Genomic DNA, 19,402 nt, shown 5'->3' on the forward strand with positions numbered 1-19,402 from the left:
ACAATATACTGCCAGTATTAGAACAGATGCCTATATATCTCTGTGGCGCAACCAAGATATCAAGTACATTTACAGCAAATATCCTGAAAGTGCTCACGACGTTCATTTAAATGACGTGAGTAGCACATTAGCAAACAGTTACTTTTAGTTCAATCAAATCAAAATGCAAGGGCAGGAATTATGACATTTCTGTGTCACAATGGCATTCCAAGGTGGAAATAAATGTTGGTATTATACTCAAGTGATGTTAAACATGATAGGGAGCCTTACAGTCAATGTTCACATTGGCAAAAGATAAATGAAGACCTCTAGTACTCCCATTTTAAGTCTGAAGCTTGATGCAAGCCTTGTGATTAAAATGGGAGACTAACCTGACCAGGTTTTACCATAGTAAATATGGCCATTACTTCAGAGTACACACACTGTTCCTTAGCTAGACCTTTGTTGTCCATAGTAGTATTCTTGTCCCCCATTTTACAATTCATGTTGCTCCATGTATTCTTGTCTCCCATTTTACTATTAATGTGGCTTCATGTACAGCAAGCAGTCTGTATTTGAGTGCCTATGTTGTTGTCAAGGCCTCTGCATTACCCTCATGCTGACTTTAACTAGGTAAGCTGTAAAGGGCTAGAATAGTGTTTGCTTAAAAGGCACACTGCATAACAAAAAAAAGCTTTTTCAAGACATTTATCATCATATTATACAGGGTATAATGTACAAGAATTCTGCAGGGTGTAAAAAAAGTAAATATTTAAAATGTATAGGCTATTTGGTGACCACTGAACTGGCACCTAAATTCTGCAGTAAGTGCATAAATAAACCAGTTACAACAATGTTACTGGACCAAGAGTAGTGATAGACGAAATGAAAAGGTTGAAAATCCCATTTGGGCTTTGCTTCTAATTCGTATGCATTTTAAATGCAAAGAAAATGTACTCAGTACAAAGCAGCTGCATATAGGATTTTATCTCCCTGCTTAAAGATTAAGAATGAATAAAGACCTCAGTATGTATTACAGCGTTTCTTGAGAAAACTCAGGGTAAATAGATTTATGACAATTTTCCATTAGATTTTTAATTCTCGCTAGAAAAACTTTTAACAGTCGGCTAAAGACAAAGGCTTGCCACTTTTAAACACGTTTGGAATATTTTCTACGTTTTATGTTGGGGAAATAAAAAGAAAAATCAAGCATTTACTTAGATTTCATATCACCATGCTTCTTTCTTTCAGACAAACATTTTGTCAACTTTAAAAGACTCTTGGGAACAGAAATAGTCCACAAATGTTCCATGACACAAAGCCTCAATTGAAAGGAAAATAAAAGAATAACTCAAGTGACACTGTCTGGGCGCATGTCACTCTTGAAGTTCTTTACTCGCTTCCAATATATAAAGCACACGCAATTATGTTACATCAGTATAAAAATATAATAGCAGTCAAAGTAATCGCTGCAAGTTATTCTCATAGCTGCTGGTGTTATCCTGCACTGGAGCAACTTTGCTGTGCTCATTGCAGTATACGACGAAATGCTGCTATGAATTGAACTCAGTTTATATTTACTTATGTAACAAAAGAATCCGTATCTATTTTAAATTATGGGTATCCTGTGCGCCCATTTCATTTTTACAGCAACAACGTTGCAAGGATTTTCAGTGCTGCTGGCAAAATGCAATGTTGCTTCTTGTAGTGCCCCTCCGCCTTTCGAGCCTTCTGCATTTCTTTAGATGCCACCAACAGGTGGCGATATAAGCCTGCCCTAACTTTGCTTATGCAAGCATCGCCCGTCCTGTGCAAACTGCCCATTGTATGGTGTAGCCAAACGGCACATATTTAGCTATTGTTAAGTAGAAAATGACACAACTTTCTTCCTTGAAGAGATGGCGTCTAGGGGCAATGCATTTACCCTGTGATAAACTCTTTAAAAACAGTGTGTGCATATAAAGGAAATTGCAAACGGGGAGGAGGGGGGGGGGGGGCGGAATAACATGCGAATTGCAAGCAGCAGTCCATTTTTTCAAGCGATGTAAAATATTGTGCAGGTACAAAAACAGAAATGTATGAAACAGATTAATCTTTATTGGAGTGCATTATTGCCGCAAGTGTTTGACCTGGCCTTCTGCTGCTAAGCAGCTCCTCTCAGGCTGCAGGCCAGTCACAGCGTCATGGCACTCGTTCTCAGCCTTAATGAGTTTGATTCTAATCAACCGCACGTGATTTGAAATTAGAGGTGCTAATCATTGTATTTCTCAAGAAATTTCTGGCCTGCCGTTTATTGTGCTTGTGTATTTATTTATTTTATTTATTTATAAAGTTTTGTATAGCGCGGTGGCAGTGGTTGGTTTGAGTATGTGCCAATATTGTATTTATCCTAATTGTCCTAAGGTATTTTGACTTTGTAAGAGCCGTTTTGGGAGACATACTCAATTTCCAGTACTGAGGTCTGCAGTCATTTCCAGGTGCAGTAGTACCACGCCATTATCTGTCCCTATGGAATGGGGAATTGCCATAGAAATGTATGTTTCTGTAGTGATTTCCACAAGTTATTGACGAATTCGGGGCTATTTACCTTGGATATATTCAGCGAGGTTTTGCCTGATGAAATGTGTTATTGATCAGTCCAGGTGTGGTAGTACTGCATGCATTAAAACCAAATATCTTGGAATACCTATTTAGGCGGAAACTATTTTCGAACCAAATCGGGAATACTGAGATTTTTGGCATGAGGGCTATCGTGGTCTCTGTAGTTTGTACCGAATATTCATTGATGAATGTAGCTCTCAACATGTGTTCTGTATTTGCCCGCTTTCACATCGAAAAGTAGGAACACGTTTGTGGGTTTCAAAAACAACATTTGATGTAACACCCAACAACAATTAGCATGCAAAATAGTTCTCTGAATCGTCTGTAGCCTGGTCTAGGGGTTTATTAATTCGGAAGCAGAGTTACCCATGAAATACATAAATTCACTGACAAAATATGAAGTTTGTGTTGCATCGAATCTAAGCAGCGTTTGAAGCAGTGCCAACATATAGTTCAAGCCAAATTCGAATCTTGATAAAAATATCCTTTCTCTGGGTGGTTTACACGCCAGCATTGCAGTATTTCCATTTGAATGCAGCCTGCAGATGTTGACATACATTCTAAGAATTCAGGAACTGTTCTACATTACATCTCTGGAGGGACATCAATCAGAATATCTTTGAGATGAAAGTGGCCATTCGTGTGCATTGTAGCATTTCTGAGTAAATTCAGTAAGCATACTTTCGTACAGTGCCTGCAGGTCTAGGGCTACAGTAACCATAAATACTTCCAACATCTCAAAGAACCCTTGTCATGTAAAGGAATTCCAAGTAACCAAAATAGAATTTGAGAAAAGAGGTTATTCACTTAGAACAGTGTTTTTCGACTTTTTTTTCACCTTTCAAATGAGTTAACTATTTTAAAAAAAGTACAATTCAGATTTGCAAATTAATTAAATGGTGGTATAAGTTCCCTAGTTGAATAGTAATAGCAATTACATCCCATTTAAATTGAAAACAACGTATATCCTGTTAAGAGAACCATTATCTGTAAATCCTGTATCTGATTTTAGAAACTGCTGAAGAACCAAGAAGCAGGACTGGCTCATTTTTCTCACAAATAATTTACAAATCGTTCAGTCTCGTTCGTGGTGAAGTGAAAGGGAGATCGGTATGTAGTCTGTGATAAAGGAAATGAAAGGACAATTGTGGAAGATAGACAGTACTCGGTTACGTCAAACGTCATTCTGGAGATGGTCTTGTAGTTGGGCTTTTTGAACAACATGCTTTATAAGTCCTGTCTGCTAGATTTGGTAAGGTTTTGTAAAGGGCAACTTTTCAATGCAAATAGCAGGACAAAATATATTTGATTTGTACTCAGCAGGGTAACTATTTAGCCAACACTTTATTTAGAGAATATTTTTATTTTTGCCTATCAATCTGATCAAGAATGTAGCTTTGTTCAGCATGGAGTACCTGAACAGTCATAGCAAAAACGAACAGTTAATATAAATAATATTTTTATTGCGCTTCATAAAAGACTTCTGACATTTCTAAGCACTGTAAATAACAGGTATTAGTATTACCCAATTTGGTGGCGCTCACTGACATCGGAATGATAGAAGGCGTATTCTCCCTTGCCAGGCTTGGGACTTGTGGCCTTCATGTCATTCCTGTTTCAGCAACAATCCTTGAACTCAAAGAGTCATCCAGCTGGACCGAATTCCACATTATCTTATATTGATGTTTAAGTAAAAAACATTGTCAATCAACAATAGATTTTAAAAAATCCACAAACTTTTATGAATATCTCACCTGTGTAATAGGAGTTTATTTCAGTGATTCGTGAACTGTGAAACCAGCCCAGTCTACTACAAAAGAAAGCCATTCAATGTCTGCAACAATAAATCATTCCAGGTTGAACACACTGCAGGAAATGTTTGATTGCAATAGCATCTGCTTAATTCATATGAACACAGGTAGTTTTAGATGCACGTACAAATGCTTCACTGAAGAGTTGACCTCTCTCCTCATAGTGTAACAGTGATCAAAATGAATTTTGTACTGTACATTGCACTGCTACAGCCTTAACAGTCAGATGAAAATGAACCAATCAAAATCCTAAAATATCCACCTACTGTAGTACTCCTGCTTTATTTCCTAGGTCATGTATTACTTTGTTCTGTGAGGATGCTTAAATATTATTTTACTTGATTTTTCCAACTCTTATTGGCATACCTTTCACTTCCAATTGTGCAAAGTATCTTGAATTAGCAAATGAGACAAGGCAACCGGAAACAGGAGTAAGCTGTTGCCAAATCCTAACAAGCATGGCTCGAACCACAAAAACACAGTCTCGGCTCCCTTGAAATTTACAAAATAAATTCTGCCCCGCCCCCCCCCTAAAAATAGATTTGTTTGGTATAAGGAATGCAACTAATTTTTTTTCTTTTAAACTACTGTTACTGATTTCGTTTTCAGAATTTAAAGTTTTGTGCTAGGATGAACAGGTGACAGCTGTGAAGATGAAAAGGCATTTTGAGGGTTGATAGATGCTAGAGGGTACATGTTGTTGTGCAAAAGGTCGCCGTATGTGGATCCAACAGGGGCACCTGCTGCCAAGTGCCTGTATAGCTGCTGGGAATTGGCTGAAGATGCCAGAAGCTGTCTCTGTACCATGAACGAATGAAATGATATTGGCTGCATTACTGGGGAATACATAGTCTGGTTTTTCAAGTACTGTAAAGGGTGTGAATATGCAGCTGGGATTCGTGAAGCCAACCCAGTACATAAGGTACCTGGATAGAGACCGGAAAACACTGGTGAGGAAACAGGATATTTGTGGCCCTCTACCATACTGTCAGAATTGGAGTCATGCACAGTTTTACTCCTTTCTCCACCTGGATTGGAAATCTTTTCTCTTCCAGAAGTTTCTTTTGGCACATGCAGTGGGGATACAATTCTTATTTTTTTCTCTGAAGGATCATTGTGCAAATCATCCAGGCTTCTTTTCAAAGGTCTTGCCATGCCTATGTTAACAGTTTTACTGGTGGGGACTGAATGGACTGTACCTTCCACCCGTCTTGAACTTTCAAATCTCATGTTGTGTGATGGTTCTAATCTAGGACTGGAGTCTGCCACCTTTTTTGGGGTGGTTATCATTGGTGATACACGACAGGCCTTGGGAGTGCAATCACTGCTTACGGTGTGGCTATTCTCAGACTTGTACTTCAGTAAAATAGGTTTGCTCTCATATTGCACCATTGTATGTGGAAAGCTGACCCCATGGATACTTCCACCTTGCTTGTTTATGGTTTTGGGTAGGCTTAAATCTGTAGGTTGCTCATCTGTTGAAATTTCTGAAGACAGTTTTTCTTGCTGATGCAAAGGTGGATGATAACTTAGATTATTTTTATCCTGATGCTTGTGTTGAGAAAAGGTAGGCTTTCTTTCACAGTCCCGCAAGGTGTCTCTTGAGAAGCTCTTTGCAGACTGCTCGCCATGAAGGTGATGCTCAGTCTGTTTAAACAGCTTGTGCAGATGAGGAGAGGAGTAGAAGTCCTCCAGAAAGTTGGCTACACGCGAATGCTGTCCCGGCCTTTTCTTTCCATCTGTCTTCAAAACATAAGAGTCTACGTGAGTATTTTTATTAGGCTTTGTGAAATCACAATGATGACCATCTGACTTACTTGATGGATTCTGCTTTGTACAGTCATTAGTGGGTGGTCGTTCCTCTTCATACTTTGTTTTAAAGCTCTGTACATGTTGTATCACTGAGGGTCTGTTAACCGACACGGGCTCTTTGATGCACCCATGTGATGTTGGCTGTTCACTAGCAGATAGTTCATCTCTTGCATTTGTTCTTTTTTTGCTAATTAATGGTGGGGGAGATCCGTATGGATAACTACTAGATAAGGAGGCTCCACTAACTTGCGACAATAGTTTTTTCTTTGCTAGAGGTGACATAATTCCTGGGTTACCCCTCGAGTACAGGAGTGGTGCATAGTTAAAAGTAGGGTTCTCATTCCCAGGGGCTGCCAATTCTTTTTCTTTTAATATATCCAAGGACTGTACAACGTACACCTTTGTATTTTGCTTCAGAGCATTTTGTAATATGTTACAGTCCATTGCAGAATTCAATTCATCGGATCCTAAAGGATCCATCTTTACTGTGCAGTTTGCCACATAATCGGGCAATTGGGGCTGATCGTCATCTTCTATCTTTGGATTTTGCACATGAACATGGATGTCGGGAAAAATGGTGAATGAAGCTCCTTGGAGTTCTTTTTCCCCTGGGTCTGTAAAAGACTGAATACTTGGCTCTTGCTTTGCAGCAGGCTCTCTATCTATTTTAGTGCTTGAATGCTCATCTGAAGGACATGATTCTAGTTCAGATTTGGAGTCCGATAAATTACTAGAACCAGACGTTTCTTGCTCTTCCTTATCCTCTTCCCCCTCATCTCTGCAACAATCGACTTCCAGCATGTCTAACTTTTCCATGGAAACAAACTCTGTTGCTTCCTGTGCTAAAGACACAGACTTGTCTGGTAACTTCTCCTCATCTTTCGGTGGAGGGACGTCTAATACAGCATGCTCCTCTTCTTCTCCTTCTTGACTCTTATGATCCAGTGAAACCTGATTAAAAAATATATATATTATAACCCATTCACTGTGGATGCTTGATGTCATCTAATAGTGTTCAACTCAAAGAGACATGTTATTTAAACGGCATTGAAGACACTCAATTCAAATTACTACATTCAGGCGAAAAACCTCCAGCGCATAAATTCAAAGCCACATTTAATATGCTATGAACATAATTTTAGAATTAGCTAATCAATCTATTGTTGGCAGCCCTATAAATTAACATATGACAAAACTCTAAAAAACATAACTTGTTATAGCAGTAACAAATCAGATAATGGCATAAGATAGGTCATCGATGATGTCGTGCATTAGGTCATTAATAATGCATGGTGGGGCGTGATTTACAGTCTGAGCAGCTTACGTTAACAAGGGAATGTCAGTGTTAAATCAACTGCATCCATAGCATCGCTTGAGGGGTGTTTTTGTAAGGGAATTTCTTTATTTAAAAACGCAGACAAACCATTCCTGAAGCATATGTAAATTTGAAGTCTCCATGCAGTGGTTACACGTTATAGCTCCAAATAAATTATTGGTACTGATAAGAGTTGACCACAGAGGAGGTACACAATATATTTCATTTGAGTAATGCTGGGATGTATAAACCATAGCAACTGATGGCGAATATATGCTACTTTCAAAATTCATGTTATATGGTCTGTAAAAAGGAATCGTGGAGGACAAGAGTAGTATCCCAATTATACTAGGCGATCTAGTTAACCTCATTCTGGTATGTCCAAAGTGATGCAAAAACAAAAGGTGAAGGATCTGTGCTGCCATAGCATGCATCCACTTCTAAGTGGTGAACCTAGCCCATCTTGTCTAGGAATTTAGCAGCTTCTGCATGCCTCACAACTTGCCAAAAAGGTGCCATTTTATTAAGAACAATTCAGTTAGTCCAGCCTGTGATATTCAGCAAACTTCAGTGACTTTTCTTATTTTTTTTTTACAAATACCTTTGTACATAGCCTAGTAAGATTCACACTTTTAGCCTGGTTATGGTTCTAATACTGTTCTCCATTTCCAATACCTTTAGCACATTTCACCATGGTGACTATGTCGTCTCGTATATGGCCTGATGCACAATATTTCAATTCCTAATACACTCAGGGGCATATTTATGATGGCCATGCATCATGCTTGCACCATGCAACGTGGTACATGCACAACACTAAGCTCCAAGTCATATTTATGAAGCCACACAAAGCCACTTTGCATGGCTTTGAATTGCTTCATAAATATGGAGTAATGTAACGCAGCAGTAATCGTTGCATTGCATTACTCTGCGCAAGGGAGGAACTTCCATGGGCATTGCGCTGGGTGCTCCCAAACAAATACCATGTTTTTGACGCTATTTCAGATTTACCAAACCTGATAAACCTGGGAATGCACCAAAAAGACACGCCTCTCCAACCGAGGCGTAGCGAGGAGAAATATGTTTATTTCTTCTCTTTTTTTCCTCTTTCTATTTGTGCTGCATTCTGCAACAGAAAAAATGCCTCTATGGATTGTTTTTGTGCAGGTAGGGCCTACAAAACAGGCATTGTTGAACCATGGTGCAAGGGTGCCTGCATTGGCACTAGGCTGCCGAAACGGTGCCAGCGCAGGGGGAATCAACAGGAATACACCGTAGTGGATAAATACGATGCATTCCTGCTCTTTCCCTGTCACGCAGGGCAGCCTGTGTTGGGGAGAGGAGTTGGCCTAATGGCTAGGGCGGTCGTCCTCTAATCTGGGGAACTGAGTTCGAGTCTCGGCAACAACGCTGAACATTCTGTGATTCTGGGCAAATCACTTAATCTCTCCGTGCCTAACAACAAATGAATGTGTCCTCATGTAACGCAACTGGTGCTCTGTAAAGCACTCTGATACCCGAATCAGGTCAAGTTCGGACTATACAAAACTCCGTAAAATTAAACAATATGGTAGGTTGCTGCGCTGCCCTGCTCCACCAGTCTCATAGATATGCCCCTCAGTGTGTGGAATATCAATATCTGATCATTTTGGTTTAAAACCTAGATATGTTCAATAATAATCACTAAAAGACTAGTGTTTTTTGTGACATTACCTTTTTGAATCCATTTAATATGAATGTAGTGGGTATTGTTTAAGGCACGCAAGACATCAGTTTGTAAGGTAAGGCAAAAAAATCAAAGCAAATAGTCGGCCAGCATAATTTTGTCTGCAACTGTTGATATCATAGGCCTGTCCTGAACAAGCTACTCAGGAAGCCAGATTATACCCCTAAGTAGTTTACGTTTCTTACTGAGTATGCTATCCAGGTTCATTAAAATATTTTTTTTCTTATACTGTAAATGTGAACTGTGGCACTCCAAAGGGTTCTGCCCGGTCACAGAACATAATTAATATTTATGAAAAGCACCTGCACAACATTCTGCTCCATCTGGCTCTCCTCCTTCACTTGTAGGCCGATGACGTCCATATTACTATTTTCCTAACTGGAACTTCAACTTCTTATGAAATGCATTCATATAAAATTGTAGCCGTCATTATTCAATAGATGTGTGTAAAAACTGGCTAAACTCACATTTCATAGAAAATGATTCATTACCAACTTCCAAACGTGGCCTAAAAACATACTACTTTAATTAATACATTTCATGTGTTAAGACATTTAATTCCAGTTCTAATAAAGTTCTAAACTGCAGCGTGCTTGTTTAACTCTACCATAGCAACAGATGAACATATAAAAAAAGAAGTCAAAACAAGTAATCTGAAATGTAGAAGAAATCACCCTGACTGCTACTTCCAGTGCCATAGCAGGTCTATGAAAGTTACCCTTAACTCACCTCCCCGGTCTGTCTTTGAGATTTAGTGATTCTATTTACCTGATTTTCATTGTTTCCAATTTTAATTTATATTAAATGATTTTTTTTTCTTTTGTATGTTTTTGAATGCCTGCTGTGCAAAAGTCTTTCAACCGGAAGCCACAGAAATAGAGAAAATCGAGCACTCTTTAAATGTTCTAATATCTAACCCCTTACTGTTCTATCCATAAATTGTTTAATGCAATCACTAAACTTTATCCAATAACAAACGTCATTCGTATATCACTTTTGACTTGAATGTTGTCCCTTTTCAAAATAGTCCAACTACACTGTAAACTATGGCTCTGATTACGATCTTGGCGGACAGGGTTACTCCGTCACAAACGTGAGGGATATCCTGTTTGCTAAATTACAATTCCATTATATCCTATGAAACTTGCAATACAGCGGATGGAATATCTCTCACGGTTGTGATAGAGTATCCCATCTGCCAAGATCGGAATCAGACCCTTTGTGTGGTCTCTTTTGAAAAGCACTGACTTTTGCTAATGCTGTTGCCAATTTATACAGTGATACTACTGCCTTATGACCTCATGACAAGTGGGCTGATAAATCCTGAAATGTGCAGTAACTGCAGTCACTGAACATATCAGGATTATGAGTTTCGTGACACACATACACACTAAAATACCAGTTATGATTTTGATGCAGTATGCATCAAACTCTGCATCTTATTCCCCCAAACCCATGGTAACCATAATTATCACACCTAATACTGAACACCTCAGTGTTGGTTCTTGTCTGAAGCAATAATTGCTGCATCAAATAAAGGGCGAGTCGTAATGAAGTCCTTAAGCTTTTACGGTATGGTTTCCATAGCTATGGAAGCTAAGGAACATCTTCCTAGACAGCAGGTCTATTTTAAGTCAACATTAACCACTCTTGGCAGAAATAGTAGTAAACATAGATAATCCCAGCCTAGATTTTTCGCACTGTATTTTCTGACTGACTTAAATGTCCCTTCACCCAATATATTGTATAAAATAGCAATAATATAATGTATTTTAATTTGTCAATAATCAATTATATATATGTTGAATGCAAATATAGAAAGACAGAGACAAATAAAGCTATATATTATAGTACTTAAATAGCACTTCCCATAGAAATAGCATTTTTTTAAATGTTAGCACTTTTGCTGCATTTGACATAATTGCACAAAGCTTTACTAAATTTGGTTAACAAACATGGTTGTATGACATTAGTAGGCATGACTTAACTGATCATGCAATTAGTATGGATGCAATACAATTCCTTGCATCACATCTTGGGTCTTTACCACACATTTTTGTGGTAATAACTTTAAAAGACTAATTTAAAAAAATACATATATCTCTATATATATATATATATATATATATATATATATATATATATATATATATATATATATATATATATATATATATATATATATATATATATATATATATATATATATTATCTACTGGCTGTCGCCAGTAGATAGTTATAGTTAGGACCGTGTTTCCATAGGAAATCTCAAAATTCTATTTTGAATAACTTTGGCGCCGGTTGACGAATCTTCGCGAAATTTTCAAAACTGATGGGGCGCTCCGCTCAGCTCCTACCCTGAAAGTCTCGAGGGGATTCGTCAAGCGGGGGCGAGAAAAAAGGGGGGTCCCAAAACGCGTTTTCCCCATGCATTTTCCCATAGGACCTTTAGTCGAAGGTACAGCCCGAACGGCTGAACAGAATTACTTGAAATTTGGCAGAGAGGTAGTCCTCAGGTCAGGCATGTGCCTTTTGGATATATGGTGTCAATCTGTTCAGTAGTTCCTGAGAAAATTGCAGTTAAAAGCACATACATATCTATAGCTGCGCACCATGAGCGCACCGTGCGCGAGCGTAATTCTGATTGGTGGTTACATGTCAGTCAACATTCGAATCGGTCGAAATCAGGAAGTGTCGGCCGCCATTTTCTTTGTTTTCAGCGCGAGAGTGAAAAAGGAAGGTGGGGAACGTGAAAAGGGGGCAGGGTAGAGAGTTCCTGACCCCCTAGCCTTCGTCAGGGGGTCCCTGAACGACCCCGAAGGCATAAAAAAACATTTGAATTTTTTTTTTTAAATCGCGGGGGCGCACGGTGAAAAACCATAAAATTAAAAAAAAAATGTAATACGTAGTTTATTGTAAAATAAATATATATAAAAAAAATACATACATGACTTAGCATTTATAAAACCGTACAAATTCACTGAAAAAAACATAGGTTTCACACACGTTATAGTTAGGAATTAGCATTTAAAAAACCTTGCACCGTTACTCTATCACAAGGATGATGTCATCAGTGATGCCATGAGTGATGCCACTGACCATGTCATGAGTGATGTAATATGTGACGTCATGAGCAGGATTGCGGGCCCGCGAGTTATAGTTATCTGAACTAACTATAACGGGGGAATTTCATTGGTTTTATTCGAGTGAAATATCCACCTAACTATAACGTGTGTGAAACCTATGTTTTTTTCAGTGAATATATATATATATATTTATATACATATATACAAATACATACATATATATCAAGCAACAAATACATGACGTTGCAATCCCAGGGGGCTTCGCTTCCCAAATTGATTTAATACAAATGAGCAATACACCAAACGCCAACAATGTGTTTCAACCATTAAAGTCTTCTTCACAGTCTGTGTTAATTACGATGTTCATACTCATGCCCTTTATACTCTACTGAGCATGCTGGTACTTGTAGTACTAATTGCTGTCTTACTTTGATATTCGTTCTGGGCTGATTACTTGTTCAAAGTTCTGAGACACACCACATCTTATTAAAATCTTATCTGTATTTTCAAGAAGAGAAGTGTTTCTTTTGATTTTATTCATGCAGTCTGATGTTCTCATTAACTACACATTTCCTCCACGTTTCGGATTGTGCTCCCAAAACACTTACACCAGTCCATGCCTTTAGCCATAGTTCCTGAGCCTGCACGACATTCATCTGCACTGAAGTATTGTAAAGTACCGAGATTCTATTCTTGTGCAGTAACAATTGCTGAAAAAACATGGAAAACGAAGCCCCCAGACCCTTTGCATTTGAGGGTTGCATCTGCATGAAGGAAATTGGCCAAAGACGGGCACCAGCAACTAGAGCGCGCCACGCGTGAAAGCTTAGTGTTTGGATTTGTGTTTAAGTGGTGGCGCTCTACCTGAAAGGAGCTTTAAGAAATGGAATTCCTGTAGAGTGAAAACATGTGATACTAATCTATGCTTGGGTGTCGTGGGTGTGAAGACAGAATATCGAGTTGGAAGTGTCGACCTACAGAAATATCGAGTACTAAATATCGTGAGTCAGAAATATCGAAAGCAAGAATATCGTGGTCAAGAATATTGATTTTAAGGTATGAAATATCGTTTTTTTTTCAATATAAAAGTCAAAAATATAGTTGTTTAAAATATTGAATTTTTAATTAGTGTTCTGTATTTTAGAATATATTTTAAATGTATGATGTATTTCTTTTTGTAAGAATTATTTGTTTTTTAAGCTATGTATTACATTTTTAGTATTCATCAATTTTATTTTAATTAAAATTTGCATTTTTTTAGTTCAGTAGCAGGTTGTGGGTTTATAGGGGAATAGGGTGGGAAGTAATTTAATTATAATAAATTAATGATGTTGTATTTAATTATATTTAATTGAGATTTCATAGTGTTAACTGTGGGAATTAATTTATTATTCATTATTAATTGGTTGCTAATCAATATTTATTAATTAATTGCTAATTAATTATGGCAATTGTGTAGTTTTTTTAGGTGCGGGTTGTGGAGTTTATAGGGGTAGGGCGAGAAGTAATTTATTTTTACTTATTTAATAATAAAGTTATTAATTAATTGAAAATTAAATATGGAAATTGTGTAATTAATTTTAGGTGTGGGTTGTGGGGTTTATAGGGGTAAAGGGCAGGAAGTAATTTATGTTTCATTAATGAATTAGTACTTAATATTAATAAATTGAAAATTAAATATGGAAATTGTGTAATAAATTTTAGGTGTGGGTTGTGGGGTTTACAGGGGTAAAGGGTGGGAAATAATGTATGTCTTAATTACTAATTAGTTGATCATTAATATTAATTAATTGATATTTGATTAGGGTAATTGTTTATATTTGTGTGTGGGTTTTAATTTTATTGGGGTAAAGGGTGGGGAGTAAAATAATTTTACTTACTTTATAATTAGTAGTTAAATACTATTCGTTTTTTAATTGAAAATAAGTTTTAATTGTGTAATTGATTTCTTTACAGTTTAATTTTAGCTGTGAGTGACTGGGGTGGGAATAGTAATTTTTCCCCCTCCGCTACCCAACACATTCCCTACTGTTGCACTGACTGTAGTGGTAAATTGAAATTTAAATATTTTTAAATAGTTTAATGTTTCTAATTTATAATAGAATGTTTAATAGATTGTATGTTATTGGTGTATATATATATATATATATATATATTAAAATTAATAGTGTCATTGTTTTAAAGTAAATTTATATATTTATTATGTATTTATCTTTTTTAATTAAGTTTATTTGTTAAAATGTATAATAAATCTACTTTATTTAATAAAATACTTGTATTATTTAATATATTTTATATTTATTATATGTATATATATATATATATATATATGTAAGCCCCCACTCTCGTAGTCACGAAAATAGACTCGAACTCCAAAGCTGTATGCAAATCTTTAATATCCAAGTGCAAGAACGACGCGTTTCACCAATACGGCTTGTTCACGCTCGAAAATGCAAACCAACCACCATGTTTAAATACACAGGTTCATTAAATGACGAGTTTGCAAAAAGGTATCAGGAAAGAGGTAAGTTTGGCGGCCATCTTGTAAAGGTGTAAAATACATTGTGTACATATTGTTTTTGACAAAAATAGATGTAAAATACGAGTCAATGCGAGTCAACATAAATGGAATTGGGTATGTGCAAACACAATTAAATGTGGATACGTAAAATCGTAATACGAATGTAGTACAAAAATTACAGTACACAAGACATGTTACGCTCATAACTATCCACAATGAGGTTTCTATATATAAAACATCATATTCCAATGTGTGCGTGCTGATGTGGTGCACAACTCCACCTGTTTGAAAAGAAGACAGGCATAATGACAGTCCTCCCTAGACCAGCAAATTCAACGGAAGAATTGGTCGAAAGTGATGTTTCTGATGGCAATGTCTCTGATGTGTCCGCTTCGGGCATGAATCAAGAAGCTAATAACGACACACAGAGAAAAGGCAGCAATTTTTTATTACAGTTCCAGTTGTTGAATCAAAACAGGACGGAACATCAACAAGACAGTGGGCCACAGAGGGGACGAGGCCGAGGACGAGGAAACAGAGGAAGAACAAGAGGAACCAATTGGCAAAGAAGAGGAGGAAACAACGCAGAAAGAAGCCCGATGGGAATGGAAACAAGGGGCAAGAAACAACAACAAATATGACAGTTGTGAACCTATCCCAGCGATCTCTTTCCCAGGAGGAAATCGAGACTTTGTCACTTGGACTCACCTTCTGTCCCACTTCTAATATGAACTACACTCAGACCCGTATTGATTTATTCCTGTTTTCAAGAAAGCTCAAACTCAAGAAATGGTTTAACACCAAACCGCAACAACAAGAAACTGTAAGTGTTAATCAAAGAGAAAGTAACTTGAATACTCTGGATGTTGAACTTATGCATGCATTATATGATATGTCAGAAAACGTTGATGGTGGTCAGTCCATACCTGAATGGGACACATGGGGCGAGAATTTGGATAATAATCCAGGGAGCAAATTTAAACCTAAATCTGTATTTCTCCCTAATGTACAATGTGATGCAATTGACATCTTTGAAAAGGGTGTGCTGTATGACCTACAGAAAATGAGATATAATAAGATATCTGGGAGACGCAAAAATCTATCAGCCAGACAAATTACATCTATTAACGAGCTGAAAGCGGATCATAATATTGTGATCCGCCAATCAGACAAAGGGGGCAACGTAGTTGTCTTGGACAAGCACAAATATCTATCTGAGGGATTGAGACAGTTGGAGGATGTCAACTGTTATTGCAAAACGGATATGGCTGAGGTACTCAATTCTAAGATTACATATAGAGAGATCCTGGTGGGATGGAAAGACAGGGGTCTGCTGGAACAAGAAGAATTTAGCTACCTGTACTGCGCACATCCCAGAATACCTATCCTGTATCTTTTACCGAAGATACATAAGGATTTGCAAAATCCTCCAGGTCGACCCATAGTGTCCTCCATTGGGTCACTTTATGAGAATACCTCTAGATTCATCGATTATTTCTTGAGGCCATATGTGGTTGCTCTGCCCTCGTATCTCAGGGATACAACGCATTTTTTAACCATCATTGAGGGCATACATTGGGAGGCGGATTACACTCTGGTGTCTTTGGATGTTAGTAGTTTGTACACTAGCATCCAACATGAACAAGGCTTACTGGCTATCCAACACTATTTTAAAACCAGATCCATCTCTTTATTACACCATTCCCAGATGTTATTGGAAATGATTGAGATCTGTCTCAAAAATAATTTTTTCATTTTCAACGATGTCATCTATAAGCAGTCACAGGGCACAGCAATGGGAACCTGCTTCGCCCCCAGCTATGCGAATTTGTTCATGGGCTGGTGGGAGGAGCAGGTGGTCGCCAATATGCTGGAATTTAACAACGTTGCCCTGTGGCTGCGTTATATTGATGACATCTTTTTCATCTGGTGTGGTGATGAAGATTCTGTTCGAATCTTTATCGACAAATTGAATCATAATATCTGCAATTTACAATTCACTGAAAATATCAGTAAAAAGTCTATGGAATTTCTGGATGTCCGCTTGGAAGTCACTAACAATCAGTTGACCACTGAACTATTCCGCAGGGACACAGCGGGCAATAGCATCTTGAATGCTAGAAGCAGCCATCCAGTAAATCTAATACGGAGCATCCCTTATGGGGAATTGCTGCGAGCCAAAAGGAATTGCAGTACAAAAGAGGCCTATGAGAGAGAGAGGGACGTTATGTGTCAGAGATTCAGGGAAAGAGGCTACGGTGCCAGAACTGTGAAAGATGCAATCTCTAGAGTAGAGACTAAAACTCGGGATGAACTCATTTATCCCAAACAGAAGGAAACTAAAGAAGAGAAAATCAGATTTATCACCACTTTCTCGGGCCAAGCTGCTGAAATACGCAGAGTTTTCAATAAACATTGGCATGTGCTACTCACAGATGAACATCTTAAAAAAGATCTGAGTAGCAATCCACAGATCACTTTCAGAAAAAGTCGCTGCCTGGCGGATGAATTAAGTTGCAGTTATGTTACTAGCAATGAAAATGACCCTAGGAACAGGGAAGGAGGTTTCAAATGCTGCAAGAAATGCAAAGCATGCAAAAATAGCACCGATTGTGCCAAGTTACAGATACCAAATTCCAAGAGAGAATTTGTCATACAAAAGAAACTCACGTGCAATTCCAACCATTGCGTGTATGTACTGATCTGCCCTTGTGCCAAATGGTACATAGGCAGTACCAAACATGCAGCCAAAAAACGCGTGTTGGAGCACTTACGGGCTATACGAAATAACAACCGAGCATATCCCATAGCGAGACACTTTTTCGATCAACATTACCAAGATGAAACCAAGTTACGCATGGTGGTCATCGATTCTGTGGATATGGGAATAAGAGGTGGCAATCGAGAACTACTGTTAAGGAAATTAGAATCCCGTTACATTGTGGATTTTGAAAGTCTCGCTCCTAAGGGATTAAATATGAGCGAAGAATTAGCTGTTCATTTACATGAGTAAGCATCAATGAAAGTTTATCCTGAGCTGTTGTAGACTCATTTTAATATTTTATATTTACATGTGTTTATTTTTCAGACGGTGTATCAGGAATACTGAGGAAGGTGGCCATGCATATTGTAATGATGGAATTCAGCTGTCTGTACCTTCATTAGTTACCATCAGGGACCTCATTACTTTATTTTCTTGTCTATCATGTGTTATCTGAAAACCTTATTGAGATACAATTATCGTTTTGTGTTTACATATTGAGGCATGTGTACCATTTAGGATTTTTTGACTATATAATTGGAGTAACCTTACTACTGGTCAAGACCGATCTCAGTCCAGCCCACTGGGGCGAGTGGACGAAATATGTTAACGCATTGCCATTGGACATGCTCCCAACAGCAACACTTCCGATTTTGGGAGGGCTGACGGTTTGGTACACGACCTGATTGGGTATTTCATTTTCAAGACTTAGTGATTGGCTGATGCTCTTGGTTCCGCCCACTTGGGCGTTTGGTATGCGAGTTGCATCGCATTTTCACTATTAGGGGTATGAGTTTAGGAGTTGTGCACCACATCAGCACGCACACATTGGAATATGATGTTTTATATATAGAAACCTCATTGTGGATAGTTATGAGCGTAACATGTCTTGTGTACTGTAATTTTTGTACTACATTCGTATTACGATTTTACGTATCAACATTTAATTGTGTTTGCACATACCCAATTCCATTTATGTTGACTCGCATTGACTCGTATTTTACATCTATTTTTGTCAAAAACAATATGTACACAATGTATTTTACACCTTTACAAGATGGCCGCCAAACTTACCTCTTTCCTGATACCTTTTTGCAAACTCGTCATTTAATGAACCTGTGTATTTAAACATGGTGGTTGGTTTGCATTTTCGAGCGTGAACAAGCCGTATTGGTGAAACGCGTCGTTCTTGCACTTGGATATTAAAGATTTGCATACAGCTTTGGAGTTCGAGTCTATTTTCGTGACTACGAGAGTGGGGGCTTACAAATAATAGGAATTCCGGTTTCCTGACTCGGACCGCCCACGACAGAAGGATCCCTTTACCGGTACTTGTGGCTTCTCATATATATATATATATATATATATATGTCGATATTTTGTACAAATATATTTTTAACATTGATATTTTCACCCCAATATTTTTGTACTTACCTGTTAAAGTATAGGGAGTGGATATTTTTGCATTCTATATTTTTTCATCTATATTTTTGACATTGATATTTTGTCAGTGAACCATGTGTGGTTAGTATACATTTAAAGTCCTGATTTGGAGTGCCTCCAGGTAAACCTCTAACAATTTATCAGCTACTTAATCTGCGTAGCGGTGATAAAATTCAGCGGCTAACCCATCACTGGCTGGGGGTTTTATCTGCAATAAATCCTCTTGTGAGAATCCTGGCTGTGTCTGACCCGTTTGTATTGTCAAAAGGGTATTGGACTTTATGTTTTACCAGTCTTCGCAGGCACTAGTTACTGGCACGTCTTCCCGGTCTGGAGAAACACGTCTA

At 37.8% G+C, this 19,402-nt stretch overlaps 1 protein-coding gene across 1 annotated transcript in view; it reads right to left on the reverse strand.

The window, feature by feature from the left end:
* Window positions 1-3,938: 3,938 nt before the first annotated feature.
* The window catches only part of ARID5B (AT-rich interaction domain 5B), a 503,692-nt gene continuing 488,228 nt past the window's right edge, over window positions 3,939-19,402 (reverse strand). Inside the window, exon 10 of the mRNA XM_085608788.1 lies at window positions 3,939-7,154. Coding sequence (XP_085464914.1) covers window positions 5,004-7,154 — 2,151 coding nt within the window. The 3' untranslated portion in view covers window positions 3,939-5,003. The remainder of the gene's footprint in view (window positions 7,155-19,402) is intronic.

Source organism: Triturus cristatus, chromosome 1_2 (assembly GCF_964204655.1).
Source record: "Triturus cristatus chromosome 1_2, aTriCri1.1, whole genome shotgun sequence".
Lineage (NCBI taxonomy): Eukaryota > Metazoa > Chordata > Amphibia > Caudata > Salamandridae > Triturus > Triturus cristatus.